The following is a 26,281-nucleotide window of genomic DNA, read 5'->3' as shown; positions in this document are numbered from 1 at the left end:
GCCAGTAAGTTGCATATTTGCTCCTTGTTTTGCAAGGTCGTCAGCCATTTCATTTCCCTCATGTCCTTCATGTCCCGGAATCCAACATAGTGTTACTGTGTTGAGGTTTCCTAACGTGTTTAGGAGGTTTAGGCAATCGTTTGCCAATTTAGAGGTGATGGTTGTTGATAGAAGGGCTTTTAAAGCCGCTTGGCTATCTGAAAGTATGTAGATGTGAGTACCTCTCATTTTCCTTCTAAGGCATTCTCTCACACATATTTCAATGGCATGTATTTCTGCCTGGAATATTGTTGGGTAGGATCCGATCGGAATCGATTTTTTGAATTTGGGCCCATTGATTCCTGCCCCTGTTCTACCATTTTCCAATTTGGACCCATCAGTAAACCATAGCTGGGAGCCAGGTTTGAAAGTGATAGAGTTAGTTCTCCAGTCTGTTCGTTCATTGATTATAACTTGGAAGTTCCTGAAGAGTATTGGTTTGGGTGATAGTATATCATCCCTATGATGAATGGGACTATGTAGGAAGTCTTCTAAGATCTTTAAATGTCCTTTCATATCCCCACTTTTAAGTTCAGATATACCTTTTAGTCTTAAGGCACTCGAGCGAGCTTCCCTTTCGATTAGAATTGGAAGCGGTGGTATGTTCAGGAGCACGCCCAATTCATCCGTGGGACACGTTTTCATAGCCCCTGTAATACCAACACATACCAGGCGATGCAGTTTGCTTAATTCGTTTGCCGCCTTTCTTTGCTTGACCTTGGGCCACCATGCTAAGGATGCATAAGTGACTATGGGTTTTACAACTGTGGTGAATGTCCAGAAGGTCATTCTAGGGCTTAGTCCCCATGTCTTACCAAAAAGCCTTGTACAGGCAAAGAGAGTAGAATACCAAAACATCTTTGGCTTTGTTTGATGTTTCTATGATAATTGACACCTGCTCTAAATCTGGTAGGAAAACACATGACCGCCGATTCTGCGCTTAAACTTCATATTATGGCGCTATAGAAGACCCACGCTTCTATATTACATACTAGGAGAAGTCATAATCAAGAAATCTACTACTCTTTCCCTAACCCACCTAAACCCACAGACTCTTCAAGACAAACATCACGTCAAAAAGAGAGTGGCACGCTCAAAAACCAAGGAGAAGAGGAGGAATAAATTTTTTACACAGATCCAATAAAATAGGCTATGGCTGTCTTCCGAACTACTGTAGCGTATACCAGGCAGAAATCTTAGCCATAAAGGAGGTAACTGTGTTCCTTAAACACACGCCGTAACAAAAACTACGATAATATTTTCTCGAACAACCGGACTACCATCAAATCAATGGAAGTAGGCTGCTCAGGAATGTCTGACAGCTCTAAATGATACTACCACCGTCTTCAAGGTCAATCTTATATAGGTTCCGGGACATAAAGATATTGAAAGAAATTGAAAGGCCGCTGAGCTAGCCAAAAAGGGTACTAATCTTTCACTGCTTGAAAACAGAGGCAATATTGGAATTCCTATGGCAACTTGCAAATTAAAAATAAAAAAAATATTCTCCAGTAGACCAATAAGTAATGGAGAGACGAAAATACGCGTGTTATAACCAGGTTAGTTTGGGCGGAAATAGAAAAGAAAAGGTCAGGCGAATTGCTCAACCTCTAAAGAGAGAACATCTCGAAAGTCGTGACTTGTGTCACCGGTTATTGACTGTTAGGTAGGCACTCTTCTAAGCTAGGAGTATTTTCTCAAGAATAGTGCAGAACTTGTAAAGATAAGGAAGAAACATTAGAACACTTTCCCCGCATTCGTCCCGCCTTAGCTAGGAGGAGATCAAGGTTGTTAGGAACACACTCTCTTAGGGAACTATCCTGTGTTGGAAAAAACCTATGCAACGCTTCATAAGTACGTCAGAATGGTTCAATGATGAATAAACACTGATGTTTCCGTGTGACACAGTCTACACATGGTCTAAGTGAGTTAACTATTTTAAGCCGACTGCCACAAAAACCTATCCTAACCTATCCTAATTGGCGCCTATTAGCAAGAGGAAGAAACGACTGGCACGCCAATTCGCTAGGCGATTACTGGGCCAATAAATAACAAAAAGGAAATTAGAAGGGGAAAAATATAACAATAAAATATCTTCTCCCTAAAAGTATCTTCCGCTCGAAGGTGGTATAAAGTCTCCTCAATTGTAGGGAAAAAAGGTTAACGTCACAAATTGGAAGGTCTTTCTAAGCCCATCAAGGTTGCTTACGCCCCATCATACCACTTTAGGTTATAACACTTTACCTGTGCTTGTTTGTCAAAAACACTACACAAATGTTCCCCGACCCCTACTCACCACCATGTATGCATCCCCAATCGTTTCGACCTTGTACACATCGTAGTGTCCGATTATGGAATCAAAGCAGGTATACAAATCGTTCAAGAAATCTACCACCTGCAATGGCGTGCTCTCCGCCGACATCGCTGTAAAGCCCACAATATCACTGAAATATATCGACACTTGCTCATAACTCTCCGGGTCCACTTTATTCCCCTTCTTTAATTGCTCCGCAACGGGGCGTGGCAACATTTCCAACAACAACGCATCAGTCTTCTTCTTTTCCTCTTGCAATTGATCGGTGCGTTCATCGACCAGCGCCTCCAAATTATTCGCATATTTCTCCATCATAGCCATCATATTGTCAAATATATTCGGTTTCATGCCCTTGCGGAGGGGACGTAATTTAGCGCGTATCGTCTTGAAGTCGGGTCGTTCTTCTGGACGTTCAGACCAACATTCACGCAAAATTTCACGAACACAATCGAAAGAGGTTTCCAAAGGTTGCAACGACGGACGATATGGGTAAAGATGATCTTGGGGTTGGAGTACTTTTTGCAGGCATTGCATGGGCGTGAGTCCGGTTTCCCCGAAAGGACCATGGCGTATATGAATTTCATACAGCACAATGCCGAAAGAATATGAGTCACCTTTTTGTGTACCGGGCACGAGGGTCGCAGGTCCCTGCCGCAGCAACTCGGGTGCACGGTAAAGTAACTCTGTAAAGTAAAAATATTTAAAGTATGCAAGAAATTAATTGTGCTTTAAGAATTTTCAGCTAAAATGAGAAATATATATATTTTGTAACATACTTGTGCACTTAGCCGTCATGTTTGCGACTTCCGTTGAGTTGTCCTCCATTCCCTTTTTGAAGGCGAAGAGCCCGAAATCGGTCAGCTTAACAACCCAGCGTGAATCGATGAGGCAGTTGGAGGTGCACAACGAACCATGAAAACGAATGGGCGATTCATGTAAGTAGATGACACCCTGTCGTGCGAGCCGAGAAGAAAAAATGAATGGAAATGGAATAACAAATGCGTAGAAAATGTGTTTGCCGCAGCGAAAGGAGAGAATGGCTAAGGTTAAAATGCGGTATTGAACTTACACGTATGATGTCAGCGACCATTGATGCGATAAACATGTTGTCCAGCTTGACGTCCTCATTTTCCAATATATCCTTTGAGAACATTTTTGTGTGAAATGGAAAAAAGGAAAAATTTAAAGGTTTGAAAATTAAAGATTAAAGCCATGCGGAGGAGGAGAAATGCAAATTGTCTTTAAGCAAAATGTGTAACATTTTTAGGTAAAACTATGAAGTAACAAGTTAAGTAAATTAACGCGTTTTTCTTTATAACTATATATAAGTCCACTGCATATACATTGCAGTAGTGACATGATTAGCTCAAGTTCTATGCAAAAACTATAGCTGTTTTCCGATATATCCTATTAATATAGCCTGTGCTGGTGGGGAGGTATTTAGGATAACCAAAAGGACCTGCCGAGATAACCAGTTCGGACCTGCCCCCAGAAATTCGTCTAATATGTGATACGTTTTCCCAAGGATCTCCGTACAAACTGGTCCGGTGCTTTTAACGAATAAGCCACATGTTCGATACCCTCTTCTACCTTTACTCTTGTGGCTATAAGATCTTTATTAAAAAACTTCGCCTAAACAAAGTATTTTTATTTGTATTGATCAGGTCAGACGAGCGCGCCCTTCAAGATATATATATGTATATAACTATATATAGTTTTTATACAATATAAAAATAAATACATATCAAATTTTACTAAGTTGTTCAATAAGTTTCGTGGTTCGCTAAGAGAGGGCGTTGTTACTGGCTTAAATATTTTTTTGTTATGTTGGTACACCCTTTATATGAACGTACGAGTATGTGAAGTTTCATTTCAATCTGTCAATTCATTATTCATTTCATTTGTTTACAAGACATTTTGTAACAATGTGTCACAGTATTTTCTACAATCGAAAAAATCAAGTGTCCTGTAATGATTAAAATTTTTAATTTGCATGGTTAAAAGCAAATGAAATTTATGAACGAATGTTGAAGGCATACGATTATAAACACTTTTGTTTCCTCCGAGTGTATTTCTGCCATGAAAAAGCTCATCATAAAAAAAAAATATCTGCCGTTCGGAGTCGGCTTGAAACTGTAGGTCCCTCGATTTGTGGAACAACGTCAAAACGCACGTCCCAAATAGGAGGAGGAGCTCGGCCAAACACCCAAAAAGAGTGTACGCGCCAAATATATTTATATATTGCATGTATAATATAAATAGATGGTTAGTATCGCGCGTGGCACCATCATATGCATATATTGCATATGTATGTATGTCGGATATATTGAGTATGTCGGAGTCGATTCTGGATAAGTAGAAGTTTAACCTACTGCAGTATCCAGGACGTAATGGTGCCGTGGGTCTCACGAGGCAGCTGAAGTAGTTGTGTTTGATCCTGGATTTCGTCAGTATAGTCGAAGAGGTGTAACTTGCCTCTGGAAAGTGTTTCCGGTGTCACTCTACAAAAATTGATCTATAATCCAATTCCGTCCCTTTTTTAAGAGGCTCTAAACCGACCGACTATCTTCATTCTGTTAGTTTTGGTACAGTTGAAAGCATTTATGCTTTAATTGTTAATTTTTCTTCCTTTGCCGCTGATAATAAGTGATTTGGAAGTTCCTCGGTTTCTTGCCAGTTAATTATGCTAAACAAAAAAAGTTTTCTTTGCCTTTTATTCTAAATGAAACGGTATCCTGCATTAAATGACCGTACACATTCTTTTTTATCATACCATATAACCTTAAATCAAATCGTAACCACAAAAAAAAAGTTTTGCAAATTTCAAACCACTTTCAATGCCTTGAATCATTTGCTCTAGTTTTACGAATTTATTCCTGCATTCTTCGAGGAAAAAATAAAATAATAATTAGAAATATTTGAAATCCATAATAAATTGTGAGGACTGAAAGTAAATCGCAAGCTCGCTTTAAAGACATTTATTGTCCTTTCCCTTCTTATTCATTTCACTTCACTCTTTAATCCTCTCTTGAGACTTCAGTTCCCCATGCAACGCAATACAACACTGAGCTCTTTTTCCAGTGCTGACTGCTGACTGCTGATTGCTATCAAGTAAGTAAGTTGGAGTTGGAGGGACTTAACTCGTCACTTACCTTCAAACTGCCTCTTGTGCAATACTCTGTGATGATACAAATGTTCGGTGGATCTGTGCAGGCACCAATGAAAGCGCATATATTGTCGTGGCGTGTATCGCGGAGCTACAAAACGGATGGCGGAAAGCGCAGTTTGCAGTTGGAGGATTTGCACAAAGGAGGTGTTAAGTTGGCGCCGAGTGCATTTGACAGCGCAACGTAAGTCCCACAGCAATATTGAGATGGCGAGTTGGCATGTCGCATAGACCGGACGGAGATGGAATGACGGAAAATGAAAATGAGAAAAACAGTTGAAAAATTCTATACATTACTTAAATCTGTCTGTTACAGTAAAAATGTGAAAAGTCAAAACATAAAATTTAATTTGGGACGTATTAGCAGAATATGGGATATCTGAACTAATTTATTGTTCAAAAGTTACAATAAATTAAAGTTAAAATGAAATATATGGAAGACTAAAGAGCAAATAAAAGAAAATTGTTGAAAATGTATTACAATAAAATTAGGGTTTCAACCAAATATTAGTAGAATAGTTGACTTCTGAGATACTTTGATGCTTAAAAATAAAATTAAATTATGAATTAAAAAAATACATAATAAGAATTAACAAAAAAAAAACTAAATAAAAGCATAAAGTGAAAATGTATTGAAATTTGACTTTAGACCAAATTTAGGAAATATTAGTAGATTAAGTGATTTTTGATTTAGTTTATTATTCAAAAATAAAATTAAATTATGAAGAATATATTAAAGAGTAAAAATCAAATAAAAAGTATATAGGTATGTACACATTGAAAAAGTATAATATTAAGTTAAATTTTGGACCACCATATTTGTAACATATGTATAAATATAGTATGTAGGTATGTTTGACATATTTTTTGTTACTTAAGATTAAAAACTCAATCTATCTCATTTCATATTATTGTATTTTATCTTATTTTACCTTATTTAATTTTTATATTTGTTTTATTTTTTTAATTTAATTTTATTTATTTCTTCATTTTACTTTGAGTTATTTTTTTATTTTGTTGTATATTTAATTCATTTCGTTTTTTTGTTTTATTTTATATCTTTCTTTATTTTTTTCATTTAATTTTATTTCAATATTATTGGATTTCACTTTTTCTATTATATTATTTGAATATATTTTCTTTTATTCCGTTTCATATTATTATTTTCTATTTTTTCTGTTAAATTAATTTTTTAATCTTTTCTTCTATTTCTTCAAAACCTTAAATTATATAAAAGAATAAAAAAAACAAATGGCAGCATAGATTGAATATGAATTTAAATAACATTTTATGTATGTAAGTTAGGGTCCGCCATATAACTTTACGGAATTAAAAATGCTATAAAAAAGAAACTACTCAATATTTTTCCAAACTGTTGATTTTATTTTGAAGTACAATCCTTCCGGTTAATAATGGAACACAACTTCATTCATATGGCAGCCTCGGCTAGCCATGCACCATCCCTTACGACCGGTCCAATTTTTCAACACATTTTCGATTGTATGCGGCTGTATTTCAGCTATGATATCGCGTATGTTGATCTTCAGTGCATAGCCCCATCTTGTTGGAACCAAATGCCATCAATATCCTCCTCTTCAATTTCTCGGAACAAAAATTCGTTCAACATGGCTTTTTTCGCAAAGTAACGCACATACCCTTCATTCGGTGCTTTTCTTCTTCCCATTGCCGTACGTAATTTTCGTACACATTCTGCAACATTACCATGATTTTCAAAGTAATGTCGCAATATTTCCCAGCATTCTTTGAGCGTATACAGAACCATTTTCGTTCAGCGGAAGAATAAAACTAATTTTCTGTCAAATCAGATGACAGCTAAGTGTTACCATTCTTCAAATAATACCTAGTTCAAATCCCTAACGATAGATGGCGGGCCCTGTATATTACTTGGTTTATTATCATTTTTGTTTTTTTCTAAACGGATATTTTTTATCATTAACTTATTTGGTTTCATTTTTTTTATTTATTTACTTTACTTAATTTTTATATTTATTTCATTTAATTTTGCTATTTTAAGACATTATTATTATTATTAATTTATTTTTTGACTTTTATTTTATTTAATTTTCGTTTTTATTATTATTATTATTTTTTGTTTAGTTTAATATTATTATTTTTTTCATTTTACTTTACTTTATGCTATTTTTTATTTAACTTTTTTTAATTATTTATTTTATTTAATTTTAGTTTATTTTTTTATTTCATTTCTTACTTTTTATCTCGTTTTATTTCAATGTTATTTGATTTTACTTTATTTAATTTTCATATTTATTTTATTTTATTTCATTTAATTTAGTTCTTATTTTTTTGCTGTTTTTTCGACTCATTTTTAGTTTACTTCATTTAGTATGAATTCTCATTTTTTTTCTTTTTTTGTTGTTTATATATTTTTGTTTAATCTATTTTTTGCTTTTCTGTTTCTTTTCATTTTTACTTCTTATTATTTTATTTTTTTTGGTTTTAATGTTGTTGTATTTTTGTTTTTATTTTTTATTTAATTTTTTGTAAGTATTTTTTTTATCTTTTTGCTTTATTTCTTTTTTGTTTTTTTTCTGAATTCGGCATTCAAAACTAATTGCTAGTATTCACGCGGCCGCGTCCGAAGACCAAGGGTTGCGCCCTATCGCACTTTTCTATTCCATCTGTTTTATTTAAAATTTCATTTCGTTTCATTTCAATATAGTTCGATTATATTTCATGTAGTTTCCATATTTTTATTTCGTATTTATTTTATTTTATTTCATTTAATAATTTTTTATTAAATTTGATTTTATATTTTACTTGTTTTTTATTAAATTTGATTTTATATTTTACTTGTTTATTTAATTTTTTTCTTTTTATAATCTATTTTATTTCATTTGTTTTCGGCTCCATTTTACTTAACTTAATTTCATATTACTTTATTTTATCTTACTTTATTTCGTTTATTTATTTTATTATAGGTGATTAAATTTTTTTATTTCAATCTTGTTTTATTTTTGTTTTTATTTTTTCTGTTAATATACTTAATTTTATTTTTTAAATTATTATTATTTATTTAATTTTATCTTTCATGTAAAAGTCTTATTTTTTAATTTATGTTTTTATTTATTTTATTTTATCTGATTGATTCATTTTTTTGTTTCATTTCACTCCATTTCAATATTATTTGATTTTACTTTTGGTAGTTTTTACATTTATTTTATTTCATATAATATTTTTTTCATTTCTTTTCTTGTTTATATATATATTTGTTTTGATGAATTTTTTTTAGCCTTTTATATTAACTCATTCTCTTTCTTTTCGTTTCCTTTTTATATTATTTCCTTTCAATTGCATTTTCTTTCTTTCCGATTCCTTTTCTTTTATTAAATAATAAAATTGGCACTTACCAACTTCAATTCCTTCTTCATTTCGCGCGTTATATCAACCGATTTTTTTCGTACTTTTTTAATGGCGTACAGCTGACCTTTGTAGAGTCCAATGGGTGTGAAAATTGTCGTATAACGAAAATCAGCATCGGGATTTGAACTCAGGCTCACCTGACTGGTGCGTATGAGAGGATGTGTGGCCTACAAAAATTCCGAAATATAAAAGTTAATTCAATTTATTGTCTCAAAATGTTCGATAACGTAGGAAATAATTTTATTATTCTTATTCTTTAACAATTTAGGTTTGCTTTAGAACCTTTCAGAGATCAACTGGTGTAGATCTACCAGATAAAATGAGTTTTTTTATTAAATGCAACAAAAATAATAGTAGTAATAATATAATAATGTCTGTCTTAGTGATTTATAGATTTTAATTTATATTTCATTCGCAATATATTTTTCACAACATTTATTTATTTTTTTCGTAATAAGGGAGCTTTTGACACAATAACTTTCTTCAATTCAATCATTCCCGTTGCATAATAATATCATGTAATATAGAATTTTTTAACTTAAAGCCAATTTGGTTTGCTAATAAAAAAAAACGAAATATCGAAAAACCAAGCATGTTGACTTATCAACTCAATAACATATGCATGTGACCGTATATATATGTATATAAAATATATATACACACATTCATACATAAAAATAATATAAATTGCATGTGTCACTACACCTTCTTATACCCGTACGCACACATATCCATTGTAATCACAAAATTGTCAAGTGCAGTCTTACGTGTACACAGCTTGCAAGTGTTACGACAACAGCAGCGGCAACAACAACGACAACAGCGCACACATTTGTCAGCAATGGCAGGACGTCATTATGCTAAATGTTGTCATGTTACTTCAGTTCCCTATTCACCAGGCCATCAACACAGGAAGCTGTTACGCTGCATAAAGTATGTGTGAATGTGTATGTATTATATTGTTGTTCTTGTTGCTTTCACTATGTCTGATAACGCTTAAGTTGACGATTTGTTGTGTTATGTGCATCCTCCAAGCAATCATTGCTACTTTTGCTTGTGTTACTTCTACTTTCTTTAACTGTACTTCAATGTACGCCTGCATAACTTGCATAACATAGCACAATAATATTTGCGTAGATACTTGCATTTATGTAGTACAAATATCCACTATCACTAAACGCTTAAAAATCTATTATGTTCTATGGTGTTCAGCAATAGTGAAGACCCTACAGGTTGGAGAACCCAATTTTTTATGTAGAACTGGTGAAAATTTGAGTGGAAGTGGCACAATCGGCAAATGGTGAAATAATACCAAAATGTTTGGTGACAAATAAATACATTATCTTTGTGTGAAATTTTTGCGAAAATGGTTTAAAACTGTTTTATGGTCGATTTTTAGCTCTTGAGCGATGCTACGACTACTAACATGTCGGTCAATTTTGATTATTTCTGTATTTTTATCGACATTTTCTTTAACATCAAAAATGCCTGAACGGAATCGACGAAACCAAAATTGCGCGTAATTAACTGTTACAATATCAGCACCATAAACACCTTTCACAATTTCAGAGGCATTCAACCTGGCTTGCATTTTCGTCTTTATCAAAGAAAAACTGTAAAATATACCGAGTTGTCTCTTTGTTGACTTTCATTGTTAACACCCTGTAACTCACAACTGAATGGAACAAACAAAAAAGAGCAACGAGCATAAACTTTAAATGGTTTGATCGATACCTCTCGAGATATCGATCACTACAGCCATCTACGGAGAAAATAATGTATTTCGTTTTCCCCAAACTAATAATTACAATATATAAAAATAATATAAAATATAAAAAATACAATATAATAAAAATCATCAATTTAAATTTACTTGAATAAATTGATAATCCGCCAAATCGCAAATAGATAGAGTCTCAGTTCTCAAAATAGCGCTAAAAGTAAATCGAAATAAAAATGCCATCCATAACTTTTTGAAAAATCTTGATGGGAGCTTAAGATTGACAACAGGTGTACCAGCGAGATAAGATGGTTGGCTGTCACAAAAACACCAGCCCTAACCAAATTAGATGTGAACTTTCTCCCAATATTAATCTCGATTCGACTCATGGTTGCATTAGAAGAAGTATTGGAGAGATTTTCGCGAGCTAGAACAAAACGCGTCACTCCCGAAACTTTTTATGACCTGAGGTATTTTAGCTACCGAGCCAATACCCCGGAAATTACGTAAAAGTTTTGGATAATGTTTTATTGAATTTTGCCGAAGAATTTCTCGGTGAATCTTGGACGTATCAACAGGGCAATGCTTCAATGGCCCGAACTAAATCCAAAGAAAACCTCTCGAGCATTCTTCGCACGCAAGTTCATAAAGCCGACCGCAAGTTTATTAGCCTATTGCACATTAAAAAAGCTACTCAGGAGGAATGAAAAAAAATCTTTCTTGGGCAAAAAAAACTCTCCTTTAAAATAAATAAATAATTGGCGTGTACACTTCTGTTAGGTGTTTGGCCGAGCTCCTCCTCCTATTTGTGGTGTGCGTCTTGATGTTGTTCCACAAATGGAGGGACCTACAGTTTCAAGCCGACTCCGAACGGCAGATATTTTTATGAGGAGCTTTTTCATGGCAGAAATAAACTCGGAGGTTTGCCATTGCCTGCCGAGGGGCGACCGCTATTAGAAAAATGTTTTTATTAATTTTGCCTTCACCGAGATTCGAACCAACGACCTCTCTGTGAATTCCGAATGGTAATCACGCACCAACCCATTCGGCTACTCCTTTAGTCAGTCATAAATTCGATGACACGACGACTAGTACCAGTTAAAATAAATAACGGAGGATGTACAAGCTAGATTTTTTATATTTTTAAATTGTTTTCTTAAGATTTATTATTTTCTAAGGTTTAATATTAAATTTGTCGCTTTTATCTGCATACAGTCAGAAGAAAAGAACCGGTTGTTTTCTTGTAACTTCAAGATATATTTCGTTCTGCTTTTCGCTGCGTAATAGTCCCACTCAAGGGCTACGACGCCAGTGCTACTCAGGTTAGTGTCGTTCGAAACTTTCCCGTAAACGCAACCAAACAAAAATGAGTGAGAAGTACGTGAAGCGTTTCTAGGCGTTATTTTTATGCACGCATTCGAAAGGGCCGAAATTCCTTACGCTGCGGCTGCAAACGTAATTGAAAATCAAAAAAGTTTGTTGTGATGTGGAATCAGTGTTATAAGGTGTACAAAAATGTTGATAACTTTTCCGAGCGCGGCTTGAAGCGAGTGATGACAAAAAACCTGGATAAAGTCATGGTCCAACTTTTTAAGCGATACCCTTCTTTACGACTATGCCAAACACACACAATTCTTGCTAAAAAAATAATAGATGTGAGTATCAACACCATCGAACGGCGACTGAAGAAGGCGAACATATCCTACCATCCCACATCATCAAAACCACTGCTCTCAGAAAAACACGTATTTCTGGAAAGCGAGGTCACGATTTAAAGCAACTCGAGCGTCAAGTTCGCAAAATCTGGTCCTCTGTTGACGAGCTACGCAGAAAGCTGGTTTAAAGCATGCAGAGAAGATGCCAGGCTATACTCGATAACGATGTAGACTATACGGCTTATTGAGTAATTGCGACCCGTAGTTTTGTACATACAAAAAAATTGTAAATATATATCTTTTATATATATATCGGCCGCCGTAGCCGAAAGGGTTGGTGCGTGACTACCATTCGGAATTCACAGAGAGAACGTAGGTTCGAATCTCGGTGAAAGATCAAAATTAAGAAAAACATTTTTCTAATAGCGGTCACCCCTCGCCAGGCAATGGCAAACCTCCGAGTGTATTTCTGCTATGAAAAAGCTCCTCATAAAAATATCTGCCGTTCGGAGTCGGCTTGAAACTGTAGGTCCCTCCATTTGTGAAACAACATCAAGACGCACACTACAAATAGGAGGAGGAGCTCGGTCAAACACCCAAAAAGGGTGTATGCGCCAATTATATATATATATATATATATATATATATATATATATGTTTTATACTTCATGAATAATCGTGATTTCTTTCTTCTGGCATAGACTGCATTTCATTGTACGCAGTCGAATATTATTTTTACAATAAAAGACTGAAATAAATCTTTTAACAGATTTTATTCTCACGTTTGCCTTCTTCTTCTCATGTAATTGGTTTATCCAAACTATGATCTTATCTAATAGTGACACATTTTAAATTTGTTGTGGGGGACAGGCGTCATTTAGCAGTGCTTTAAAGTACTGGTTTAATATTTCCGGAGGTATATCTGAACTTGAATTTGCGACTTGTATATTTTTGGCAAAATCCCACCACTGACCCAGCGCATTTATTTATTCCGTTAATTTTTTCTTCTACTTGGTCATAATACGCTTTTCTATTGACTTTACTTACTTATTTTATTACGAATTTATTTTTTTTTTTTTAGAAAAAAATCCTTCAATTCTCAACTCGGCGTTCAATAATTATTCTCTCGAAACATTGGAAGTAAAAAATTCGAGCTTCGATATAGCTGAACTCTGCATTTTTGAAAGTTCCAAGTGGTATAAAAATGTAGGATGTTTTAAATAAAGTAGGAAAAAGTGGGAAAAAGTATTGTAAATAAAATTATTATTAAAGGTGGCGCAAAAATAAACTGCATACTTTTTTTTAATAAAGCTTTTACTTAATAAATAAATAAAAATGATTTTGAGTGATGGGCAACTTTATTTTAACCTTTATGCGCTCATTTGTTTATCTATTTGTAGACTGCAGCCACTAGATAGCTACAAGTGTCGAACGGCTGTTCCATCCTACAACTCTCGGCTAAAGCTAATTAATTTAGACTCTCTAGAAAAGAGGAGGACAGTCCTTTTACTTTGGTTTATTTTCAGTGTTGTTGATCGCATACTTGAGCAGATGAGCTTTAATGTTCCACAAAAAAGTGTTCGCAATTTTTACCCTATTTATGGGGAAAACTTTAAGACTAAATTTGCGAGTACAGAACCACTTCGAAACTATAATTTAATATCCAATTCCAGCCTGCTTGATTTCGTTTTATTTAGACCTAATTTTGTAAAAAAGTTATATTTAGTTGCTTAATGTTAAATTGACTGCTAATATTTTATTTGCCGAATTTGACTTGTTTTTCCTTACATTTTTGTCTAGTCTGTAAGGTAATTTGTACTGCAGATTATTAAAATAAATAAAAATAAATAAATACACTTGACAAAAATTAAAATTATTATTATTATTTGTGAAAATTATTCATCTTCCAAAAGGTAATTAATTTTGCGCTACCTTGTACAATGTGAAATTTTCGACGTCCACATTCTGTGTGTAAAATTGCACCTATTGTAGTATATGAAAAGAGTTGCCTACTTTAATATGCGCAAATTTACACAATTTACTAAGAGTTTAAGTAATTAATAATTAATAACTTGCGCTGGTACAATTAATCGGCTTACACAAGCTTCTCTATCAACCGCATTGTATTCCACCCACTCGAATAGCATTTGAAAAATTTTCCCCACACATATATATGTATATGTATGTATGTATGTTTGTACTCACCCTTGTTTGCTTTTGACTAGACGTTTCCTTTTCGCTTTCATGCATTTGCACTTCTCGAAAATCAATTTTCCACAATAAACTATCCAGCTCCTGTTCGTAGCGCCAATTACGGTACAAAACCAAAGAGATAATCCCGAGCAGCAGCAACGCCCCACCAGCGATACCCGCGGATATCTCGCCCGTATAACCTGCAAAATATATAACATATGTATGTGTGAATGTGTCAATGTACAAAATTTAGTTAATAATGCCAATTGAAATGAGGGCATGCCATTGCATGGTGACCGTTAGTTGGCCCTCTACTCACTAATGCACTTCTCGCCCGCAAAACCGCACTTCGGCTCCGCTGCTGGACGCCCATGCCCGCTCACCCAATGGATTTTGCCATATAAATTGAGATCCTATTTGTGGGTTGAATACATTTTTAATATCAAATGGCTATTAAAGCGCAGTCATTTATTTATATTCATTGCAATGAGAAAAAAGTGTCTTCGTATATTTGTAGTGTTGGAAGATGGTTCGAGTGGGTAAACAGCAATTAGCAAAATTCGAACGTGTGTATGTATAAGTACTTGGGTGTGTAGTAGGGAGGGGGCGAGCACTCACCTGTAGAAAACTCTTTCGCATATTTCGTTTGTTTTAGTTTTTTAGTTTTGTTATTTAAAGCATTAGTTTAATGAGAAATTATTGAAATCAATTATTAGAAAAATTCATATTTACAAAGTGCAAAAATTTAATACAGTAAGTGTGAAATATGAACACGATTTAGTTCTTTTCAAAAAGTGTGCAAATCATTAGTAAGAATATTTATTTGAATAATTAATTAAATAATTTTTTTAATTTTGTAGAGAAAAAAAATGGTTCATCAAGATGGGAGATCGATTTTAGTTAATAGCTACTAATAATTTCTATTAAGGCGAAATATAGGTATAGCTTATGGTGCTGATCAAAAATCTCGTGAAATTAAAAAAATTGTATGTAGAGGGTGGTTCGTCTACCTAGCCGTTCTACTTCTCGCTTAATTTGAAAAAAAAAAAAATATTAATATAGATGCTAAGGATATGATGATTTTTCGGTGAAAATGTTCAACGTCAGCCAAGCGTTTTTCAGTTCTTTCAGACGAACTTTGTGAATCAATCACGTCTTATTTCATAAATGCCTAACCAAAGGTGTTTAACCATAAAATGTCTAGCACTCGGCAGACAATGAAAAGCCTCCTCATAAAAACAATTTTTCCATTCGAAGTCTACTTAAAACTGTAGGCCCCTCCATTTGTGGAACAACAACTAACCTTGCCAAATATCTAACAGAAGTTTGCGGGTCAGTTATTTATTTTTTATTTATTTTTAAAAACTAAATTTCAAAAAACTTGATAGTTTAAATTATAAACTCTAGATGGACCTCCTTGGATATAAAGAATTTTTTTCATACAAATGGCGGGTTTCATAAAAAAACATTTTTGATTTTAAATTGGCCACAAATTGTATATTATTTGCAATTATTAGATAATTTTTTTCCTATTAAAGGGTGTTACACATACAAGCTACTTCTTAAAAGTAATATACAACGGACCGACATCGTTTTTTCCGGCTTTACTTTATGTATTATAATGAGTTTTGAACTTCCATATAAAATTTGTAATTACACAGGAGAACAAATAGTAATGTTTTTGTTTTTTTTTTACCCCAGAACTAGACCAACCAACTCGTATGTAAAATCGGTCTCCGAGACAAAAAAATCTATATATAAAATCGTTCTTGCACATAGTTTTGGAGACATAGCCGTATAACGGTTTTGAATTAAAGAAAAAAAGTAGATCATACAAATTTCTTATATCTGGAGAAAAAAATCGTCTAAAGATGTTATTTATGTAAAACTTTATATTCTAATTAAAATTTATTACTCCAGTAATTTGTTTCTAGAAAAGCCAACTAATGATTTCACCAAATGGATTATTTGTTGGCCATGAGTTTTGCTTAAGTAAATTGTCAATGAGAGTTTCTATTCTAATGGAGTAACTTTTAGGTTTAAGAAATTAAAAAAAATATATTTTGAAAATATTTCTAGTAAAATAAATCGAAACTTCTCATGCATCTTTATGTTTCCCCACAAACTGAGAGAGCACAAGTTGTATGCCGTCTCCGAACGACAGATGACTCTTTGTGCGGAGTGTTTTCATGGCAGAAATACACCTGGTGGTTAGCCATTGCCTGCCGAGAAACGATCGCTATTAGAAAAAGCTCTCTGTCATTATGAAGTTTCATGCACGGTATTGTACACTTCCGAATTGTGAGGTTATATTAGATTAGATATAGGGGGGTCTCTCAAGCACTTAGTCAGGAAGACTTTTTGATGAAACTTAAGAGATCTGGAAGAGGAAGATTATAAATTGTATCCATTATGATCAGATATTTGTATGATGTAATCATAAACCTTTATTTGGCGATAACTCGAAACTGTATACGAAAAAACAAATTATGGGAATGCAGACTCAGCCACCGATACTAAATGGGAATTGAGTGATGTAGGTTTTGGGTTTTTTTTTGCCTGTAAAGTAGTGTTATTAGATCTTTTTTGTAGTTAAAGCGTGGTCAAATACAAGTTTTTGTTTCAGAAACAAAATAAAATGAACAAAAGTATTATTTTGTCTTAATTGCATCTGTATTGTAAGCCTTTTATAAAAATATTCGCATTCGAATTCGCATTAAGTTGATCGTGAAAGTCTAAATAAATTTATTATCACTTCATTTTTATTCATTATAAGGCGTACTAAAAATATTTGGTTGCGCATTCGTCATCAATACCCTCAAATATTATCAAATGCGGCTAATCACTGACCTGTGACTTCAAAATATTAAAATTTTGTTGTAATAGTATATTTGGCCTATTTATATTTTATGTAAAACTTTCATAAATTAATCAGAATATGCTTCATTTCTTTGGCCATTTTTCAAAAATTAACTGAAATTTGTTTGACTTAAATAAGTGTACCTTTGCTGGGTTTTATTAATAAAACAAAACTTACAAACCGTACAGTTAGAAAGCAAGCACATAACCGATATTTGGCCATCGTAGCTCTTTAACTTTTACCGCCATTATCAATAAGATTAAGTGGTTTTTTCGGAAGACTTTGCACACGAAGAACCCTTTTACTTGTTTATTTAAAAAATTTTTGATTAAAACAAGATTCTTAGTTTTGGCAAAAAATGAATATACCTCTAGAACAAATGTTCTGTGAAATCATTTTTCAAATGCAGCGAAGATCATTCAAGCACTTCTATTTACTTTGTAGGCAAGGGGCATATCAGTGACATTTTTTAATTAACGACTTTTTAATGAATTTTTTCCAGCAGCTTTTGCACAAGCAAGGAACGTTATTCTCTTCTTACTTATCTTATGACCCGAAGCCGAGATTTCTGTTGAGCGCACAAGAGTTTAATCGGATAAGGGCTTCCAAAGTAAGACAGGCTCAGCGGCATTGAATATCTGCTCTTTGGTCAAACCTAAATCCATAATTGTTTTGTTAAATTTGTTCAAAAATGGATTGCTGGAGTCACTCTTATTTGATAATTTTTCTCCGTAATTTTTCTCCAGGCTTTTCCTGAGTGTTGGCATGTAATAATTTGGCTTTATCTTCTCTCACATCACTTGTAATTGGTAAGTTTTTGGTCCCTTGATCTTGGACCTTTTTTGGAAACTCAGAAATCTTAAAACTTTTTCTTCTACCTGGACCGGATTCAGATCGCGTAACAAACTTCTTTATGGACTGTTCATTTTTTTAATAAAAGTTATTGTTGCTCTATGCACCTGAAAGTTTTTTGTTAATGTATTATTTATATTTATTGTAAGCCTCTTTACCATTATGAGACCATACCATGTAAGTTCGTCAGCAAATGAATTAGACGGTACTTCCACTTCATTACCAGAACGTTAAAGCAGCAAAAGAGTAAGGCAAAACAAAAAATCTTGCAAGTTTCGAGGCATAAAATTTCTAATTTCGCAAGTATTGAGTACGCCATGAAAAAAGAATTGTGTCGGAAGTATCGAGATGGGCAAACATCGAGTTTCTAGTTCATTATATTATTAATATACGGAAATTGTAAATATTAAACGATAATTTTTTGAAACAGTACTGAGGTCTTTATATGATGGTATACGGAACATAATCAGCCTTAAGTTTTCTGAAGTTTGCGTAAAGTACGCATAATCAGACCTCAAGAACGCGTGTGAAATAAGCGGGCAGCCGAAGTTACTCTCACAATTTTGCTTCGGATAGCCAAACCTTGCAGTCTATGCATCATCTTTAGATAAAATTGGCCGGAGTTCGGTTTAGTTCAGCTTCGGCCACAAAAAGTGATATTCGTCTGTTATGTACTCAGCACAAACAACAATTAATTTCACGCAACTGTATGTGCCTACGTGCATACATAAACCGACAGTATGTATGTAAGCATTAGCGAGAAGCAATAAAACAAATCTATAGCTCTCCGTGCACTTACAGAGAATGTCCACTACAATCCCTGTGGAAATGCATACAAAATTAGCATGCGAAAAATAAAAGCATTTTCAGAAAAAGCGCCAACATGCCCTAGTACTAGGGGGAACATTTTTGCAGAGTTGCTGCCATAGAGAGGAAACTTAATAATGTCGTACCAGAAATTAACGAAGAGGAACGCCGGGCATCTACGAAGATAAAAATCCTCATACAACACCAGGGCTAGACGGCATTCCAAATGTGGTGCTGAAATCGGCTATACAAACGAATCCTTTAGAGCAAATAAATACCTGCTTGCGTGAAGGAATTTTGTCCTGACTGTGGGAGAGAGCCAGTGATTGGTGCTCATACCAAAAAATTAGAAATCTACACAGATGCCAGCAGAATATGACCCAATATGCCTACTGGACACCACAGGCGAAGTAATCGAACAAATCATATGCAATAAACTGGATAAATACTCGTATACTGAATCGACAAGGGGACTCTCCAAGTTTCAGTACGGCTTTAGACTAAAAAGAAGTACACTTGATGCAATCCAGAAAGTGTGTGGCATTGCTAAAGCAGCACTCCAGGGCAATAGATGGGCTGACGGCACTAAGAAATACTGCTCAAATACTACGCTTGACGTAAGGAATGCTTTTACATAACATGGCGGACTAGAGTCGAATATTAAACGCGGTGCACAGTCTCGATGTTCCAGACTATTTGATAAAGAAAATATCGTTGTAAAGCGTTTTTCAGTAAGAGCGCTTCAACTTTTTTTTTTAATAAAACACAAACGGTTTGACTTTTTTAACTATTTTTTTTTTTTATTATCGAGTTTGAACATATACATTTAAGAATGAAATTCGATTTCTTTTGCATGACCACCGCGTGCACGTTTTACGAAGTCCAATCGTTGAACCCAATTTTCGACCACTCTTTTGCATAAATCGGCCGAAATTCCAGCAATTTCGCGTTCAATATTGGCTCTGAGCTCACAAATCGTCGCCGGCTTGTTACTGTAGACCAATGCCTTCACATAACCCCAAAGAAAATAGTCTAGAGGCGTCAAATCACACGAGCGCGGCGGAAAATCATGCTCTTAAAGTAGCAGCAACAGAACGATTATTTTTATAAAAAATTTGCACGATTTGCAATCAAGTGTGTAGCGTTCCATGATGAAATGTATACTAATGAAGTTTACAAATGACAAGCGAAAAATAAAAAAATATTGCGTCGTTCGCCCTCCCTATCGGGAAAAAGTTGAAGCGCACCTATTGAAAAACGCTATACTTCAACAATAGGACACTCATATGTTACACAGACGTAGGTTCAATGTCCTTCAACGTCAATGCAGGCATCCCACATGTCTCTGTGCCACGAGCATCATGTGCAATGCTATATTCCGCGTATCTAAGCCTGAATAGAATTTACAGCTACAGAAAGCGGACCTACAATAACCAGAACACAAAACCAAGGTAGTGCTACTAAGTAGCAGGAAGAAAATTGAGCGGGTTTCCATCATCGACACAGTTTTTGACTGGTCTCGGCTACTTTAGAGAATACTGACATGATTCAAGCATGTAAATGATCCATTCTGCCATTTGTGTGCGGACAAAATAGAGAACCCTGAACATGCAAACTCAGAGTATGTTAGATTTTCAGTCTTAAGAAATAGGGCTGAGCAGCAACTAAATTGCAGAATGAGCTCCAGTGAACTAGTTCGCCAAGTGCTTTCCTCGGTTAAGTAGTGGAACATAGGAAACAAATTTGTGAAGCTAATAATGGTGAGACTCCGACAAGATGAGCAACGCCTGAGAAACAACTGAGGGGACAAAACGTGCCAATATAACCTGCCTTACGAAGGTGTATCTTAACTGAAGGCCCCGAAATTAGATGTGGAGGGGGTGGTTTATGTCCGTAGGCACTCAGCCGCAAAACAGGCGAGTGAATCGGGCATGCTTATAGTAAGGGCTATACGTCTCTTTTCGAGATTTAACCCCCTGCATTGAACATAAAAAACAGATATGTACATGTGTATAAAAACAATTCAAAAATTGTTGGTACAAATAATACCGATTTTTTAAAGCATTTTAAATTCAATTTTTTTAGAAGAAATTTTACATCTAAATTTTTCAGTGACGAAATATCTTAAGAAATCGAAAAACTTTATTTAAATATTCACATATAGATATTTTTTTACAAAGCGTCCATGCAAAATTGAGTTTCCTATACTTACAGGTAATTTATCACTTTGTGTTTGACTAAATGTCCCCACCGGCACTAGGCCAGGAAGTGTCAGATTTCTACTATTCCGCGCATAGCCCCGCGCTAATACTGTATAATTGCCGGCTGCGTCGCCATTCTCATCGATATAGACGTGGTAGCTGCAAGGAGGACGGAGTAAAAATTGATCTATTATTTAATTTTTTGAAATATGGCCACCACAAGAGGACCATGAAATAAAAAATAATTTTTCAATTCCAATATCCATATAAATTCTACGCAATTTTGCATGAGCTAAGAAAATATGCTTCCATCACTCATTAAATATAAAACTCATTATGCGACATAATTAAAAGCTTGATTTCGAATACGAAACAGCAGCAATGCGCTCAATCTCCACAACGACCATAACATTTAGATTTAGCAACGGTACAGCTATTTCGCATTTTATGTCACCCAAAGCGAAAATTAAAAAATAGGTTACAATAGTCACACACATACAGGTGAAAACATCACTTTTTACTCACCCCATGGCGCTCAAGTATTTGGACCCTTTTATGGCTGAAATAAGAGCGGTGCCATTTTTTGGTTTGCCACCAGACTTCAAAACTTTTATTAGCGCATTTGCATACAAATGAACAGCATCGTAGAGATACGCAGCTTCGGCGCTGATCTGAAAGCGGAAGTACAATAAAAAATACAACAACAAAGTAAATTTAAGCTTCCTGAGTTTGTCCGAAAAAAATGTGTAAAAATTGTATAAAAACCTTAAAGTAGCATTAAAGCTACGCCCATTTCATAAATTTACTCACCTGCTTTGCTCCCCCAAAATAGCCTAGAGGGTTGGGGAAATTGAACGGTGGCAGTTCCATGTATTTATTCACCTAAACGCAGAAGGAAGCAAGAAAAATAAAAGCCGTTGAGTTTTGATGTGATTGTGGTTAGAATTAAATATTTCAGGCACGTTATCCTTATCTCTTTCACATTTTCGCCCTACCCCCTATCGACGCGCACATAGCCCGCAGTGATTTTTGCTGGCATATTTGCAACTACACGCAATTCTCAGTCTATAATTGTCACTTAAATAGACATTAATGCGTGTTTATACACACTTTCATTCGCATACACACATACATACATACATTTCTACAAGACTGCGTCTTCGACTATACCTCTTGTTATTCTTGTCAGCAATTTTGGTCGCACTTTTACCTTTGTAAGTTGTTGCCAATCAATCGGCCTAAATCAGTTACAAGCTTAGCTCGATGAGTGCAATACATGCATGCATTAATAAAGATACATACATATATAAATAAATATGTTCATACACTAGGGAGAAAAACTGAAGCACCAAGAGAGTTTGCTTTTACTGCTAATTCAGTAGCTGTAAACTAAGCCTTTAGTAACTAAATTTGATCGTTTTTAACGACTTTCTGATTGTCTATGTGGAACACGTGACACTTATTGTTAAAGGAAAGTATTTAAATACCCTGTACGCATTGATGCGGGATTACCTAGCCGCAGTTGTCAAACGGAAACTTAGAAAAGACCTATCAAAAGTCCCATAAAAGGAAAATCGACACACACCATTTTTTTGTCGATTGATATTGACATCATCGGCATTAGCAACCGCGCTATTAGTTCGGCTTTCCCAAAGTGGACAAAGAAGCAAAGCGAATAGGTTTGGTGGTGAACGCAGATAAAACGAAGTACCTCCTGTCATCAAACAAACAGTCGGCGCACTCGTGTATCCGCACCTACGTCACTGTTGACAGTTATAACTTCGAGGTTGTAACAAACTTCGTTTATATAGGAACCAGCATTAACAAGGATAACAATTTCAACCTTGAAATCCAACGTATAATCTCTTTTGCCAACAAGTGCTACTTTATACTACGCAGGCCCTCTCTCGACGAACAAGGCTTTCTCCCTTTATAAGGCTTTCATCATGCCAGTCCTAACGTATGGCGCAGAAGCGTGGACGATGACCATATCCGATAAAGCGTTCCTTGGAGTTTTGAGAGGAAAGATTCTGCAGAAGATTTGGACCTTTGCATGTTGGTGACGGCGAGTATCGTACACGTTGCAACGATGAGTTGTATGAGCGTATCGACGACATAGACATAATGCAGCGAATTGAGATCCAGGGGTTTCGTTGGCTGGGTCATGTCGTCCGAATGGATACAAACGCTCCGCTGCTGAAAGTATTCGATGCAGTACTGGCTGGTGGTAACAGAGGAAGAGGAAGGCCTCCTCTGCGTTATAAAGATCAGGTGGAGAAGAACTTGGCTTTACTTGGTGTGTCCAACTGGCGCACGAGCACGAGAAAGAAATGACTGGTGTGCTTTGTTAAACTCTGGCAAAATCGCTTAAGCGGTTATCGTGCCAATCAATAAGAAGAAGAAGAATACGAAGTTGTCAAACGGGGTATCCTCTCAAAATCAAGCACGGCCTATTCAATGAAGAGATACAAAAAATCAAAAACTCAACCTTTTTCATTACGGCATGCTCCGTTAGTATTGGCTGATAAGGTGCAGTACTTGCGACTAACGGAAAGCTAACATAGAAGCCCAAAATTGGAAAGAGGGTTAGGAAGACTGGTACCTTTGGCGAAATATAGATCCTCTCACCTAGAGTCATATTTTTGCTTTTTTTGTCCTCACTGCGACTTCGAACAAAATGCTGGAGAGGGACCCAAAGTCAGTGCTCATTGGATTCAGTGAGGTCGTTCAGTCCAGCACTACAGCAACTCCTAACGTCATGCTAAATGTGGCAACCGAGGAGATACCAGGCAAAATTGTCACTGCGCAAACCGCAATCAGGTTTGATCTCAATTACGGATACTCAAGTATACTTAGAAACTGTGAATTTATCTTCATAGAAGAATTCACATCCCATCCATCCATTCCCATTTCTTCATGAAAAGGGCGCGTGGGGTGCAGCTTTTGAAGGTAGGGTCAGGCAAATTTGTTCACGGATATTTCGAAATTGGCCAGAAAGGTTTATGGAGCGGTATTCTGTGAGAAACTTCCCAATAAGCTCAAGTTCAAGCTACCGGACCACTATCGTGAGTTCCAATCGAAGATAACCGCAAACAAAAAATTAACCGATTAATTACTTACTTGAGCAACCATTGTCAGGCAAGTGAATATTTTACTGCTCCAAGTGGTAATAAGGGCGGAAAATGGCCGCATCCCAAAACTTTTAAGTTAATTTCATATGTGCACCTAGTCACAGGGGCATGGCGGGAAACTGCTGGGCGAAAGAGTTAACTAGACAGGAGACTCGTGAGGTGGGAATGCGAAGATTGGAGTCCCCTTAACTATCTGTGGTTCTTTCCGGACATTGTCCCTTGGGCATTAACGAGTCTTTTTTTCTGTAACTGTCTGGATGATGAGATGGAATCATCTCAGCCCTGTCCTGGGCTCGCGGGGCTAAAGTTTAGTCATCTCGGTTTATAACATTTTTCGAATTGTGCAAATTCGATGAATTCGAAAGAACGTGCAATTATTCCGAAACTATCAGCAAGTGCTTTAGTACCAGTTTTGTTTTGATGAGTCAAACGACAGGTTAAGTGGGTGTGTAAAAATAGCACCCCCTCAAGCTATAGTGGTTATGGAGGCACTGCAGAAAGTTACTAGTACTATGCACTGCTTTTACATTGGAGTTTCTTCTCCAGCCTATCTTGGTTGAGGCCACTTCCGAACCGCAGATGATTTCATGAGAAACTTTTTCATGGCAGAAATGCTGCACGGTGTTCGTAATTGCCTACCGAGAAGCGATCGCTATTATATATTAAAAAAAAAAACTTTTACTAAGCATTACAATATTTGCTGCTTTATGGCGAATCCGGGAAAAATCGAATGATTGTTATAGAATAGACTGATTAATCAAAAATATCTACTCGTTGTTTCTATTTGTAAATATTTTAGTTTTCTTTTTAATATTCTATGTGCATACAAACGTATAATATTTTGCCATGAAATTTAACCACTAATGGTCATACTTGTACATGATTAACTGAGTACTTAATCCAATTTTCATTTGAAATGACTGTGTAATTAAATTCCTGATTTTGATGCTGTGACGTTGTATTTTCACTTTGTTGCGATTTGGCAACTGGGAAATTTGGGAAATTGAGAATATGGAATGCCCTGGTAGCCACATCGTTATGTAAGTACAGTGCATACTCGATAATGTGAGCTAATCAATACGAATTTGCTCACTTTTGATAATCTCAAAACTTGGGGCAAAAAATTATTCAAACTTCCAAAATGAGAATTTAAAAAAAAAAATTTACATATTTGCAAATAAAATGTAATAAATTTATTCAAAAAATTACCGAATGTAGAAATACGTTTATTAAGCGTTATTTTGCACCTATCCAAAAAATATTTGTAATTTTTTTCTGCTGAAAGAACTGAAACCCCTTAGACCTCTCTCTCTTAGGTATCCAAGTAGGTTCATATCGCTTTGATCGACTTTCTTTTTCAGCCCACTCTTAACCGCAAAACCTTCTCGGAGCTCATAGTACAAATCAAATTGTTCGTACTAATGCGTGTGAGTTAATTCGTATGGCTTGAATACGCATGAGTTTGTAAGTTGTAATCAAAAAACGCTTATTTCTCAATAACTCTTAAATTCGAAAATACCATTTATGCATTTGTAATATGTACTGAAGTATCCATCTCATACAGCTTGCAAGCCTTCTTCACTCTTTAGCATATTTTCTGATATTCACTCCATATTGTGTTCACATTACTGCGCGTGCACTGTAAGTATCTAGCTAACTCTACATTAATTAACAATAATTAGTTTATTTTGCCACTACCAAAGGCGCAGGCTTTATCAAAGCTGGCAGCTAAATGATGTTAGTGTTTTAATAGAGTAAGGGCCTATGATATAACGGCTGCTGGTACACAACAGCTGACTAACGCAGAAACTTTGTTGGTTGTAATTTAACATATTTTGATAATTCGATAATTACTATTTAGAAATGTAATAAGTATAATTTTAATGGGAATCGTTCCAAATTACATTTCACTACAGAGCTGATGTCCTCTGCAGCCAATGC

General features: G+C 35.2%; 1 protein-coding gene across 1 annotated transcript in view; it reads right to left on the bottom strand.

Annotated features, from left to right (window-relative positions):
- The window catches only part of LOC128860935 (guanylate cyclase 32E), a 192,551-nt gene that overhangs the window by 6,862 nt on the left and 159,408 nt on the right, over positions 1–26,281 (bottom strand). The window contains exons 8-17 of the mRNA XM_054098735.1: positions 22,020–22,091; positions 21,735–21,880; positions 21,221–21,368; positions 14,809–14,902; positions 14,502–14,689; positions 8,909–9,088; positions 5,506–5,610; positions 3,423–3,494; positions 3,130–3,304; positions 2,336–3,036 (exon numbers count right to left, since the gene is read on the bottom strand). Coding sequence (XP_053954710.1) covers positions 2,336–3,036; positions 3,130–3,304; positions 3,423–3,494; positions 5,506–5,610; positions 8,909–9,088; positions 14,502–14,689; positions 14,809–14,902; positions 21,221–21,368; positions 21,735–21,880; positions 22,020–22,091 — 1,881 coding nt within the window. The remainder of the gene's footprint in view (positions 1–2,335; positions 3,037–3,129; positions 3,305–3,422; positions 3,495–5,505; positions 5,611–8,908; positions 9,089–14,501; positions 14,690–14,808; positions 14,903–21,220; positions 21,369–21,734; positions 21,881–22,019; positions 22,092–26,281) is intronic.

This window comes from Anastrepha ludens, chromosome 4 (genome assembly GCF_028408465.1).
Source record: "Anastrepha ludens isolate Willacy chromosome 4, idAnaLude1.1, whole genome shotgun sequence".
Classification (NCBI taxonomy): Eukaryota; Metazoa; Arthropoda; class Insecta; order Diptera; family Tephritidae; genus Anastrepha; species Anastrepha ludens.
The sequence above is the reverse complement of the archived record's forward strand: the minus strand, read 5'-3'. Positions and strand labels throughout refer to the sequence as shown.